General features: G+C 35.7%; 1 protein-coding gene across 1 annotated transcript in view; it reads left to right on the top strand.

Moving 5' to 3' along the window:
- PSME4 (proteasome activator subunit 4) overlaps positions 1–13,285 on the top strand; it is a 75,043-nt gene that overhangs the window by 28,079 nt on the left and 33,679 nt on the right. The window contains exons 14-21 of the mRNA XM_074161633.1: positions 1,117–1,181; positions 1,279–1,429; positions 3,098–3,196; positions 3,596–3,665; positions 4,122–4,189; positions 4,730–4,945; positions 6,935–7,092; positions 9,248–9,343. Of these exons, the coding sequence (XP_074017734.1) occupies positions 1,117–1,181; positions 1,279–1,429; positions 3,098–3,196; positions 3,596–3,665; positions 4,122–4,189; positions 4,730–4,945; positions 6,935–7,092; positions 9,248–9,343 (923 nt within the window). The remainder of the gene's footprint in view (positions 1–1,116; positions 1,182–1,278; positions 1,430–3,097; positions 3,197–3,595; positions 3,666–4,121; positions 4,190–4,729; positions 4,946–6,934; positions 7,093–9,247; positions 9,344–13,285) is intronic.

The following is a 13,285-nucleotide window of genomic DNA, read 5'->3' as shown; positions in this document are numbered from 1 at the left end:
TGTTTAAAAAAACAAACAACAAAAACAACCCAAAAAAAACCTCCAGAAAAACCCCAACTGTTTGTAGTTATTTTTCAAAAAACTTTTCAGGGCTGTTTTCCTCCTATGAGAAACAATTTCTAAACACTCACACCCCTTTAAGGTGTTCCTGCAGTCATGCTTTTCTTTTCTGATTAAGGTTCTGTTGCTTTCTCTTCAGATGCTTGTTACTCTCTTGCAATCAAGAGATAGTAGCATCATTAGACAGTGAGCCTCATCTCCCTCTTCTATGTTATATACTTTGCTGCCCCTTTGTTATTAGACATGGTCACCCCACCTGTTTGCTCCACTGGAGTGCTGTTCATATTCATCTCTAGTTTTAGAGCTCCTTGCACTCCATTTCTCCATCATTGTTCTAAATACTTTCTCCTTTTCTTTTCCACATAGCAAAAAACACAGGAGAGAATGGGAAATTGTTTGTTTGTTTGTTTCTCTGCATATAACTACGCTTTTGATTCTGCTTTTGATACAGTAGTTCAAGCACAGATGATGAAGCTATATCTGGCATATAGCAAATAAGGCAGCAGCAACAGTGTCCACTATGGTACTTGCAACTGCCATGTAAATCCTCCTCTTGTAGCTCTGAGAACAGCTAGTAGCTATAGATTGCAGAGATTCTGAATGCTTAGCTACTGGAAGAAGGTTAATTTCATTGCCCCAGAGCTGCAGCACTCAAAAATAAACAGAGGAGTTTGTATGCTGAACACTTAATATAAATATGTCAACAGAGCCAAGTCTGTCACCACAGTTGGCACTCGCTGACCTCCTGTTGGAAAGGAGGATCAGTAGTAAGGCCAAAGGTTGTATCCATGGAGGCAGACCCATTTGCACCCTGAGAGTTTATTTGGCTAAACATCAAATCCAGGAAATTTGATATCACAGTCTAAAGAAAATGTAGTAATTGTTTCATGTAACGTACTTGAGACTATACAAACTTTGATGGGAAATGCACTGTAGTATACACAATTTAAAAACTGAAAGTGTTTTTGAAGTAGTTAATAGAAATTTAATTTCCTATTTTATGTTTCCTTAAGAAAAGCCAACCTTTTGTGCTTCTTTTGCATCGGTAAACTGTAGGTGGAAAGAGAATTGTGCTCTGCAACTGCTGAATTTGAGGATTTTGTACTACAGTTCATGGATAGGTAAGTAACCTAAGGATAGGAGAAAGCTTGGCATGAAGAACTTTCATAAAATTTTCAAGTTCCACGTACTGAAATTGTACTTATTGTATTTGTGTAGATGTTTTGGACTTATAGAGAGCAGCACACTAGAACAAACAAGAGAGGAGACTGAAACTGAGAAAATGACTCATCTAGAGAGTCTAGTGGAATTAGGTCTCTCTTCTACTTTCAGTACAATCCTCACTCAGTGTTCAAAAGATATATTTAAGGTATGTAGAACATGAGCTTTCCATCTAACTTTAAGAGGCTTATTTTTCTGTTGTGCATGACTGGTGCATTCAGATCCTTCCTTCCTTCATTGTCCTAAACTTTCATGTTTAATCAAAGAAAGGGCTGGGAGGGGAAGTTTAGAACTTCATGTACATTTGTTTTATGATTTTATATACATCAGTAGAGAGCTCTTAGGTCCTTGATGCTCTCTTGCCAGCTGTTGGTAAATGTTAGGAGAAATCATTACGACAGCTTACTTTATCACCTATAAAATAGTGACGTTCTAAGGCATTATAAAAGGGTATTGGTTTTTCATGTCTTTGATGGTAATGCTAACCTACCCAATCCCCTGCTTTCCTTTTTTGCTCCTTCTCCCTACCGCTTCTTAAGCTGGGCAGAAGAAGCTGTTCAAGGAACTGTGTGGCTAATGGGATCAGAAAAATTATCTTGATTAAAATAACTCTGAGGGAGGGGGATGGAGAGTCCATGTTGATACATGGACAGATTCTTTTCTTGCAGGTTGAGTTAATGCATTTTAATCCGATTACATTACATTATGTATATATTTGGAGGTGCTAGGTTTTGTATATTTTGAACCATTGCATTTTGGTTAATATAAGGTCATTTGGTTAATATAAGACTTAAGTTAATTCTTCGTTGTCATTAAATATTTATTTTGTATTTTTCCTGGCTGTTCGTTATTGAAGTAATCATATGCAATCTACACTGTATTATAGTTCAGCTTGCTTTGCTTTAATCAGCTGCTTTTAAACATACATATTCTACATTCTACACTTAAATAGTTGATAGTCAATTCCCTATTTATTTGTTAACTAAGGGATGTCTTGGCTTCACTTTCACATGTAAAATAGCATAGCATTCTTTTCAGCGGACTGTGACTTATTCAGAGAAAACAATTTTTCTGTGTAGTTTCTCAGAAACATCCCAAGTTTACATTAGTCAACGAGATTTATCTGACCTCCTTTCTTCCCAAAGTGAACATTTGAGAAGTGTCTATAATCTCCAGCTGAAAGCAGTGTCCCGTTATGTTACCAGTTAAAGCATTCAGTGTGTTTTGTTTGTAAACTCTTGGAGAGAGGAGGGAAATACAGACCTTCCTGTAGTTGAATTATTTTAGTGATAGTGGACACTGTCATCTATTTTCCTGGTATAATGTGTTACTGTAATTGAGTCTTGCAATAAGTAGGAAAAAAGGTGAAAATCTGCAGACTGAAACTATTTTGACAAACGTTTCGTAATTGCTACTTCTGCAGCAGCCTTTATTCTCCTGCTTAAGGTAGTAGTTGTACAATTAGACATAGGTGTTGCATGGAGTGCAAGTCATGTGTACTGATAATATTTAGCATTTTTGTCCTGAGCAGTTACTATTCACATTGGGTTTTAATCTTTCTATTTTATAGTATTGTCAGCTTTCATTGTGATGGGAGTTACATTTTACTCAGCTTTAAGCATTCTACAGAACTGTTTTTTCTATATTGCTCTTCTGATTTTTATTTTTTTTAATGTGAATTATGGTTTCAGTCTTCTGTTTTAAAAGAACACAATATTATGTACAGACGCTGCCTTCTGTGTAGCATCAAACATTTAGTGATACCTGGTTTCCTTTTTCAAAAAAGTAACCTCCATCTTTTTGTACTCATTTTTAGGTTGCCTTGGAGAAGGTTTTTAACTTTGCTGTTTCGAATATATTTGAGACAAGAGTTGCTGGTCGAATGGTTGCCGATATGTGCCGAGCTGCAGTAAAAGTGAGAGAAAATGCTCTGACTGCGCTTGATCTTTACTTAAAAAAAAAAAAAGCCAATACTACTACTTTTTCTTATGCTAGATCTTTGTTTTTTATTTAAATGCAGGTGGTTCTTAATATCATGTCTTCTAAAATTGGATGGTTGCATATAGCAGTATTTCAAGAGGGTTCATTCACAAACCTTTTTTCTTGCATTTATGTTAAATATAGGTTTTATTGAGTGTTTAAAACTCATGAAGTCAGGCTGCTCTAGATTGAATTGGAGTTGAGATACAATCTCTTCTTCTCTCTTTCAATAATAATGTTAGAAGATCCTTATCAATGTGTGTGCTGAGTTCCATAAGGCGTCTTTTTGTTTGTTTGTTTGTTTTAAATGGGATATTTATGATGCTGTTTCCAGTGCCGCCCTGAGGAATCCTTGAAGCTGTTTGTACCACATTGCTGCAATGTTATAACTCACCTCACAGTCAGTAAGTTTAAAAGATTTCTAGTGTTACTTGCTTTGGTTTGGGTTGACTTTTGTTAAACTTGAAAATCATATTTAAAACTTCTTTATTTTCTGCGACTTGATTTCAATAACGGAAAATTGATTCTGTCCGTTATTTCATCTAAAAAAACAACCAACCAAACAGCTATTTATGTATCATTTCAAGACAGAAGTCAAAAAAGCTACAGAAGCGTGCTTCTTTAAAAATGTGGTAGTTTAAAATATCGCTAGACATTCCTCAATTTCTCAAAAAGTATTCAAGATGTTAAGTTGGCTGAAGTACCTTCCAGTTGCACGTGAGTGCAGTATGAATTGGAAGGTTGCAATAGAAGTGTTGAAAGTAAACTTTTGGGGTGCAAGCATCTGGTTTATGATTTAGCTTGTTGGGAGAACTTGACTTCAGCATCATTACAGCAGTGCTTATCACTTGTTCCTCTAGATGATGATGTATTACATGATGAAGAACTAGATAAGGAGCTACTTTGGAGTCTTCAGCTTTTGTCAGAGGTATTGCAAAGAATGTTCAACCTACGAGTGTATCCTGTTTAATGCCCCTGAAATAAGAACTTCTGCTATTAAAATGAAGTAAATGTTTGAATGACACTGCATAAGTTCTTTTTCTTATCTAACTTTAAATGGGATATCAGTGACTGCTGTTTGAAGCAAAAAAAATGTACAGTGTGCACGTGGAATAAAATTAAAGCATTTAGTACAGTTATCGTGGGTTAAAGAAGAGGGATCAATGTAGCGAAAAACATAAGATGCTTTTGATAAAGATATATCTTTTTAAATGAATTTCAAAATCTATACAAGTATTGCTAGAAAATTTTTGAACGGGGCCGAGAAGCAATGTATGTCACAGTTCTTATGTGTTACTTACACTTTTCCAGTGTCAGTAGAAGTGGTACTTCATGTGCATGTTCAGTCTTTCATTTGAACTCAATGTGACACACAGAATGAAACTTGGTACAGGATCAATTGAGCACTACAATCCTCTAGAACAAAATCAGTTATGTTTACCTTTGAAATGTTTGTCTTCCCTATTAGATCACTCGAGTGGATGGAAAGAAGTTGCTACCATACAGGGAGCAGCTTGGGAAGATACTGCAGCGAACCCTACATTTAACCTGTAAGCAGGGTTACATTCTGTCTTGTAACCTACTGCATCATCTTCTTCGTTCTGCTACACTTATCTACCCCACAGAATACTGCAGTGTGCCAGGTGGCTTTGACAAGCCTCTTTCTGAATACTTTCCTATCAAGGCAAGGATTTTCATTTACTTAGGATTAGAGGATTTGACTTTCTTTTTGAAAAAGCAATCATACTCAATATATATTATTTGGTTTTATTTGGAGATTTCTGAACATAGGTAGCAGCAATGGAAAGTGTAATTGAAAGATGCTTTGGGCTTTGAAATGTATAGCAAATTATGAGTTACTTTGTATTGATAGCAAAAAAATGAATACTGACTTGTTTTGAGAAGTTTTATAACATGACTTAGGACGTGTTTTACAATGATTGCATGACTACAGTAAGATAATACAAAGCAAGAGTTGCCTGCTCATGTTTCTTAATTTTATAATATATGATGCATTTAATTGAGACCCAGCTATCATGAAGTACAGTGGTATAAACAGTTAAGTTTAGAATTTAGCAGGAGAATTTTGCTGTTCACATTAACTTAAATATCCAGTAATAGGAGAAACTTAGTCTTTCATCTGATTTTGTGGATGAGAGCTGCAGCCTTTCCTTGTGCCTCTTCCTATAAATGTGGTTGTCAGATATAACAAGTAATGGTGAGTGCATGGAAAAATGAGAACATCAGTGCAAAACAATTGCAAGAGAAGAAATATGGTATTTTACAGGTAGGCAGAAAAACAAATGATCGATGATTCTACGCTGAGCTTGCGATAAAATGAAAGTAGAAGTGACAATATTAAAAATTACTGAAACTGTCACAAGTAATATGCTAGTCTTCTGTTAAGACTTTGAGGTCAATTTATCAGTATTACAGGCAGTTTTCAGCTGGCCTATTTGAATATAAAGCTGCATTTTGCTGAAAAATGTTCTTTTACATGGTTTTACAACTTGTTGTAAATGCTTGTTACTGAAAGCCAGTACAGTTTTATAAACTGATGGGAAGATCAAGTTCGACCAGATACTCATTTAACAAACAAAGAATTAAATTCCCCAACACAAAAAATAGATTACCGTTTTTTTATAATTTCTCCTCTGAATTGAAAAAATTCACAATTACTTTGCTGTTCCATGCATGAGTTGCTACTTTAGAAAGTATATACTGTATCAACTCTTAATTGCCATTAACAGCTTGAGTTTGTCACTTACATGCTTCCTACCCTGCACCAGTGTAACATTGCAGTTCTGTCACTTTCTCAAGTAATATTCATGGAGGACTAGCCTGCTCTTCCAAGAAAGAGAAGTAATAGGCTACATTGAGTAAGTTTACTACTGTAGCTCTTTGTGCTTTTTGTCCAGTCAGATCACCATCGACAGATGGTGAAGTTTTGTAATCTTAAATTACTGTGTAAAATTGGACAAAGACAGGAAATGGAGAGTGAAGACTGTAAAGGCCTATCTATTAATTAATATAGTCCTATGGACTTCATGTTTGAATATTGATTAGTGACAATTATTTACTTTTATTTTCTAAATAATCAAGTGGTGGTGATTCTATAGCAAGTCTGAGCTCTTTGTAAGCCAAAATATTAGAAGGTGTCTTTGTTATGGGATGACCTACCATTGTATGGAAAGTCCAACTTAAAATTTACGTTTTGTTTTTTTTTAATTACTATTAAAATTGAAGTGCTAAGTTTCCTGATTTTGGTTCAAAACTGAAAAGTAGTAGTATTAAATGGGCTGGCTTCTTTATGTTCTCTATAGGAGTATCAAAAGTCTGAGTTGTACTTATATTTCTGAATTTTATCCAGCCAAAGGAATTACAAGGTTCTGTTTCAATTAGATAGTACAGTCCTTTTCCTTTTAGTCCTCTCAGGTATGTGTTGTTTTCCAGGTACATGTAGACATTATAGTAGGTTTGGGATTTCTATTCAGTTTTATTCGTGTTCGTGGGTGGTTGTTTTTTTTTTTTTCTGGATTTGTCAGGATAACAGCTTTACAGCAGTAATTAGTTCATGTGTTTGGGGTTTTTTTTAGTAATCTTAAATGCTAATTTTTTTAGAAGACGTTTGCTTCATAGTTTGATTAATAAAAAATGTCTTTATTTACTATAGGACTGGGGTAAACCGGGTGACCTGTGGAACTTGGACATCCAGTGGCATGTTCCTTCATCTGAGGAAATTAACTTCGCTTTTTATTTGCTGGATACTTTTCTTCAGCCTGAGCTCACCAAACTGGAGCACTATGCAATTGGAAAACTAGAAATGTCGAGGTTAGTGGTGATATGCAATACGGAGAAGGTGTATTTATTCACTTATGTCTATTTTAAGTAGCTATTACCAGTAAAGAGTAAATACTATAATGTTACTATCTTTTACATTATTCAAGATTTTTAACTCTTAAGAGTACATTTATCTTGAAAGTGCGTTTCATAAAATTGATAACGTGTTAATTTGAATAGAAACACTCTTTAAAAAAAAATAGTCTTAAGACACTTGATGTTGGTATAAAGACTTTTCTATTCCAGGATTTTTTTAAATACGTACTACAAATAGTGTTTCCATTTAACTGTAGTCAGCAATAAAAAAAGTCTTGCAGACTTCTATCTTGTTATTTTGGCACAACCATTTGTGTTCCTAAGCTATGACGTGGAACGCAGAACGGATTTGGCTTGGAAATCTGCCTCTCTCTGCTTCCTTCCTATGAGTAAATAGATTCAGTACATAGTGTGTCCCTGCAAAAAGTGGTAGTGTTGAAACTGAGGAGGTAATGCAGAGTCAGTGGCATAAAAAATAGGAACAGAGACAAGAATACCATTGCCCAATCTTGTTAAACTCTGTTAGTGTAAAACCATGGCTTCATAAGGTTACTTTCCTAAGCACAAGATAATCACAACTCTAGTATGTGCTAAAACATTTACAAGTATCAAATAGCTAAAGCTGTTTACAAGCATTAAATCTCGAACATTCTTTATTTCTCGTGTTAAACCTTCATGTCCTTGAAGCTATATATACTTCAGTTGATGTTCACAGCATGTGACGTTATACCTCACGCAGTCAAGTACTGCTCTACGTGGAACAGGGCATGGTGTATTAGACTTCTAAATATTTTTCTCTGACGAAGTTCCCACATTTTCTAATCTGAAAAGACAGCATATACTTGACAAATCAATGCCACTAAACTGCGATCAGAAAGTGTATTTAGACTAGGATATACTTCCTACTTAAGTCTTTGCAAGTTCTTTCTTAAGTTTATTTGTATGTTTATTTCTTTTGGTGTTTTTCTTTTCTGTTTGGCACTTTGTATGTAAAGCAGTTAATTTATAACAGAATTGGACTTTTGATTTGGTCAAGGCTTCACTGAGCTAGCTAATAGAAATAAATGGTGATGATACGGGAGAATATAGCCAAGTGCAGGAATTGCAAATTTAATTGGAACACAAGATAGCAAAGCTGCCAGAGTAGAGAATACCATTAGTTGCCGAAGGAATAAAAGGTTTTAATAAACGGGATACTAGGTGAGTCTGCTATTGCTTTGAATTGCAGTATTTCTGGAGCTTGAATTCTTGTCAAATTTCTTCTTTTTTTTCTTTTTTTTCTCTTCTTAGTACTCCACCAAGTAATAATTGGAAATCAAGCATTTTTAAAGTATTTAGGAGCTTTAGAGTAAGATTGTTCTATTAGAAAAGATAAAATTAAAAACTCTAACAGCCTTTGTTGAACATATATATTTAGAGAGTTAAGTAATGCGCAAGTACTAAGAGCTCTTCAGTTAGGGAACCTCTTAAGAGGGCTCAAAGGAGTTATTTTATAAATCAGAGCTGCTTATCACAAAGATGAAAATAAATGGCAAAATTTGTAACTGTATGCTAAATGCTACTACTTTAGATGAGACAGCTTTAAACAGAATTTCTTAATTCTCTAAAATAACAGAAAAAGTTGTTCACATTCTTGCATTATAATTTATCTTCAGACTGTAAAATATTCACTCATAAAGAAAATATTCCCTCATCTTACTCATTGTGGGAAGGACTTCTCTTGGTCTTTGTGTGGAGAGTTATTTCATGAATTTTAGCTGAGACTCATAAAAAAATTATTCAAAACAAGTTTTGGGGGTAAAACTGTCTGTTCTGAGATTAGTTTAGCTCATTATACTGATGTTTCCTTCGCTGTTTCAGAATGTTTTCTGAAAAACTTGTTTTGGAGAGTTTTGGAGATTTTTACAAAGTTGAATGTTGGAGTTCTGTAGTATGATTAGGTCGAATCAAAAATCAAAAAGATTGATTTCTGTAGTACTCCCTCTTGTGTTCAGAAGTGATATAGCTAAAGAAAAGGGCTTTTATATAACTTCACCAAAAATACAGTTTATGATTTGTATATTTTCAAGCATTTAACAGATAAGTAATCTGTTTTTCTTCTTTGTTTAAGAGATGATGTGCAGCAGTGCCTTGCTATTGTGCACAACTGCTTGATTGGTTCTGGGAACATTCTGCCTCCTCTAAAAGGAGAAAGGGTGGCTCATCTGTAAGTAAAATTTATTATATCATAAACACTTTTAGCAATTATGTTCATACTGGTTTTTAGTGCTTATTGCTATTATCACACATCTACTTCTAGTGGCTATTTTTAAGGAGCTCTCATACTAGCATAAAGATACAGAAATTTGAAATGGTGACTTACAGAAACACTTGAGTACTTAAAACATGAAAAATGTTAAGTGATTTTTTTCGTGCAAGACTGAAAATGTTTTAAAAAGGTAGGTGATGGCACTGCATTTCTGATACTACTTTACGTAAAGAAAATGGAAGCTAGGCATTTACTTATGTGTTTCCTCTCCTCTAAACAAAAGCCTTCAAGCCATAGTGCACTCCATCTTTCTAATGTTCCTGTCACCCTGAATGAATAAAGTCATAAACATTCTGAACTTCTTGCCAGCTGTATTCTTGTATTCAAATAGGAAATAAGTCCTGTTTGAATGCTCAGACCCCTGTGAATAATGTCACAGCAAAACCTGGCTACTGGTGCTGGCATACAGTAGAGCTCTAGCAAAAGTGCTTGAGTAAACTTTCATTTTGAAAGTAATAGGAACTTTCTGTCGCATTACAGTAGTTCAGGCTTTAAAACAGACTGTTTTTCAATAGATGGGGTTGCTGCTCTAGCTTTGACTTCTTTAAGAAAGTATGTTGAAATATTAACGTTGGAGGCAATTACAAGTTTGATCTTGGTATTCTTGTTACAGATCATGTTTAAAATACGGAGGGTTTCAATTAAGCTTATGGCCAGAGTCTGTATTTGGTGACTATAAAGTTGTTGCTGAGATATTTTTTTGCCCAAGTGCCAGTTACTAAAAGTGCCAAGGAACATTGATGGAGGCTAAAATGCATTGCTTCAGGTGCCTAGCTTCTGAGAGCTTCTTGCACAGTGGAAGGGACTCCTTTTGGGTGTATGTTAGAGCATTTGTTAAGCTGGAGAACTTCGAAGAGGCCATCTTTTACCATTGCATAAAAGGAAGTAATCTTAGAGGCGGTGCAGGGCATTTAGACTGATTATGACTGCCTTCTAAAATAAGGACTCCAACGCTTTACAGGAGGCAGTGTGCTGGTGGTCCATGTTGGAAAAATGTGGGACCGTGTTAGTATTGCTTCTTGATTCAGTCTGAATCCTGCCCTGGCATCTGTTAGGCAGCAAGCACTAGACCCATATGGCTCCATGGGTTCAGGGACAGAGTTTCTGGTGTTGGTCCTTCAAAGGAGAAGGACTTTTTGTTCTTGGATGCCTTGAACTTCAAAATACAGGGCTATCTTGGCCCAAAAAGTCTTTAATGCTACGAGAAAAAAGATAATAATTTGTTGTAACTATGGTAATCTATTAACTAAGGACGAAACCCCTTTGTAGAAGTAAGCAGTTTTGTACCCTTGTCTGGGCTATCTTGTCAACAATGGAAGCTTCATTCGGCAGAAGAAAGAACATTACCACCTGTGGAGAAGAGTGAATTGCAGCTGTTGTTAGACCGTGTTCATGTAGACTCTCTGATTTTTGTTTTGGTGTGAGTTGTTTAGAATTATCTTTTTATATTGTTGGGCAAGGCCTGTAAGTTTCCAGTGTACAGATAAGGACATTAGCCTATAATCAACTTCAAAGTTACTGGCATACTTCATGGCAGATTTGCTTCATTCTGTTAGCTAGCTGTACTGGCTTTATTAAATATAGACCCTTTCCGTGAGAACATGCTGAAATCAATTTGTTACTAAAGAAATCAAGATCAGACTTTTCTCATCATTTTGGAACTCAATAGTTGATTCTACTAAATGCCTGCGGAGCTTCAGAATCCACCGTTACCTGGTTTTGGACAGACTTGATGTATTGATGAAACATCTTCTGCCCACTGTGAAGAATGTCTTGGATCCAAACTCTGTTTACATTTAAGGCTTTCTGAAAACATAGTTAAAGCAATTGATCTTTTCACTGACTTTATACAGGACTCAAATTTGCCCACTGAAGTTGAATGAATTTTGTTTACATAAACTTTAGTTCTTATTCTTTGTATGATTTATCACAAACAGAACATGGATTTTTAATGAAGGAGACAATCTAAGGGAAGTGAGTTTGTGCGCAGTGGGTTTTACTTTGGCCTAGTAAGGTCAACTGAATACTTCAGGAGATCCTATTGTACTTCATATGAATGAAATGTTAGATCCCTGTGAGTTTATTCAACTTAGTTAAGAAGAACAGTTACAAAGGTCAATATGCATTATCTCAATTTCAATCAATCTCAATTTAGCATCTTGAGAGATTAGGCTGAGTTGATCCATCCGGTTCAGATGGTGTTCATTCTAGTTTTGCTTCTCAAGAAATTAATGCTCTGTTTTAATGGGCTACTGTGCGTAAGCAAGGGTCACAGAAGGGGATTGTACCAAGAAGGAAGATGTCCTCTCTGCTACCTTATTCCCTCCTCTTCCTTCCCCAAGAAATAACTGGAATATTTGTGATGAGGGAGATATCTTTTGAATTATAAAGCAATATTAAGCAGGTTACTGTGAATACTGTTTTCTGTGCCTTATGTCCATAAAATTATATCCAGTTTGAATGTAGGAGGTGTCTTTTGATGAACTTGCTATCAAAGCAGGAAACAAGTTTGATTGTAATGGTTATTGTGTTGTGAGTTCCTGGGATTTTTTTTTTTTTGTAAGATACCAGTTCACATTCCCAAGCCTGTTCCCATTATATATAGTGGGGAATGCACATAAAGCACTGAGATTTGAAATTTAATTGACAGTGACTAAGTCAGTTACCCAGAATGCCCTTATTTTAGGTACTGCATATTCACAGTTAGTACTTAACCAGTAGTGGTGATGATATTCAGTGTCCTAACGTGGCAGTATAGGAATATTTTTAAATGCGGGTATTGGAAATGGCTTGATGCATTTAAGTTCAAAAAATTTTACGTGAATACTTCCAAAACAAACTGGCACAGGAGTTTTCTTGTCAGACACCTCCTATGCCACTTAACTCCAATGAACCGTAGCTGATCACACACCATGTAGTACAGTGTTGTTGTATGTGCTGCCTGTAAAGTAGAGCTGAGTAGATAACTGCTAGATTTTCCTTCATCTTGATGGTTAAGGATACCTGAAGATTCATGCTAAGAAAGCCAGATACTGGGTATTTGTTCCTCTATAATCCTCTAGCTTGCTTACTGAATGAAAGGAAGGTCACGTAGACAGGGAAGAGCTTGGAGCTATGTAATTTGAACCTCAGCAACAAAACTCTGTGTGTTGTGGGATAATGGGCTAGGTATGATGGTTCAGTTAGTACTGTGAACTCTGCCCACAGGCTGTTCCTGCCACCAAGATGCTTATCCCCCAGACATAGGGGGTTAATTTTTCTGTTTGACAACTGAAAGTTACCCGAATAATTACCGACATTGTTTTGGGGGTCTGTGTAACCTTGCTTGGGGTGACAGGCAGGGGCAGTGGCAGAAATAAGGGAGAAAGGCTGCTTTCTTCATTAGGAGCAGGCTGTAGCAGCAGGAGACCACTGTACCTGATTTGATCATTAATTAAATGACTCGGTCATAACAGTAACTAGTGCGAAGCAAGATGACTGAGGGAGGAAGTAGGATTTTTTTGCTTAAGTAATAGGGAAAAATAATTATTAAAATTATATATTGACTGTATGTCACAGATATCACAAGCTGGCCAAATGCTTATTTCATTATTGGTTATCATAAAATAACATATGTTGTTGCATAAAATTCCCATTCATTAGATGCGAGGTTTGGGGGGTTTTTGGATTGATGAATTTTAAATCATGGTATTGCATAAACGTGGTAGTCTTCTAGAGGGATGAGAATATAACAAAAGTTATGAACGCTGCTTTGGGAGAAGAAAATGAGTGGGTCTAGCTTGTAATTCTAAATCTTTCTGCTTTAAAAGAAATCGCAGAAACGAATGCACGAGACCGCTT

Source organism: Numenius arquata, chromosome 2 (genome assembly GCF_964106895.1).
Source record: "Numenius arquata chromosome 2, bNumArq3.hap1.1, whole genome shotgun sequence".
NCBI classification, from domain to species: Eukaryota; Metazoa; Chordata; class Aves; order Charadriiformes; family Scolopacidae; genus Numenius; species Numenius arquata.
This window is presented reverse-complemented; position numbering and strand designations above follow the sequence as displayed.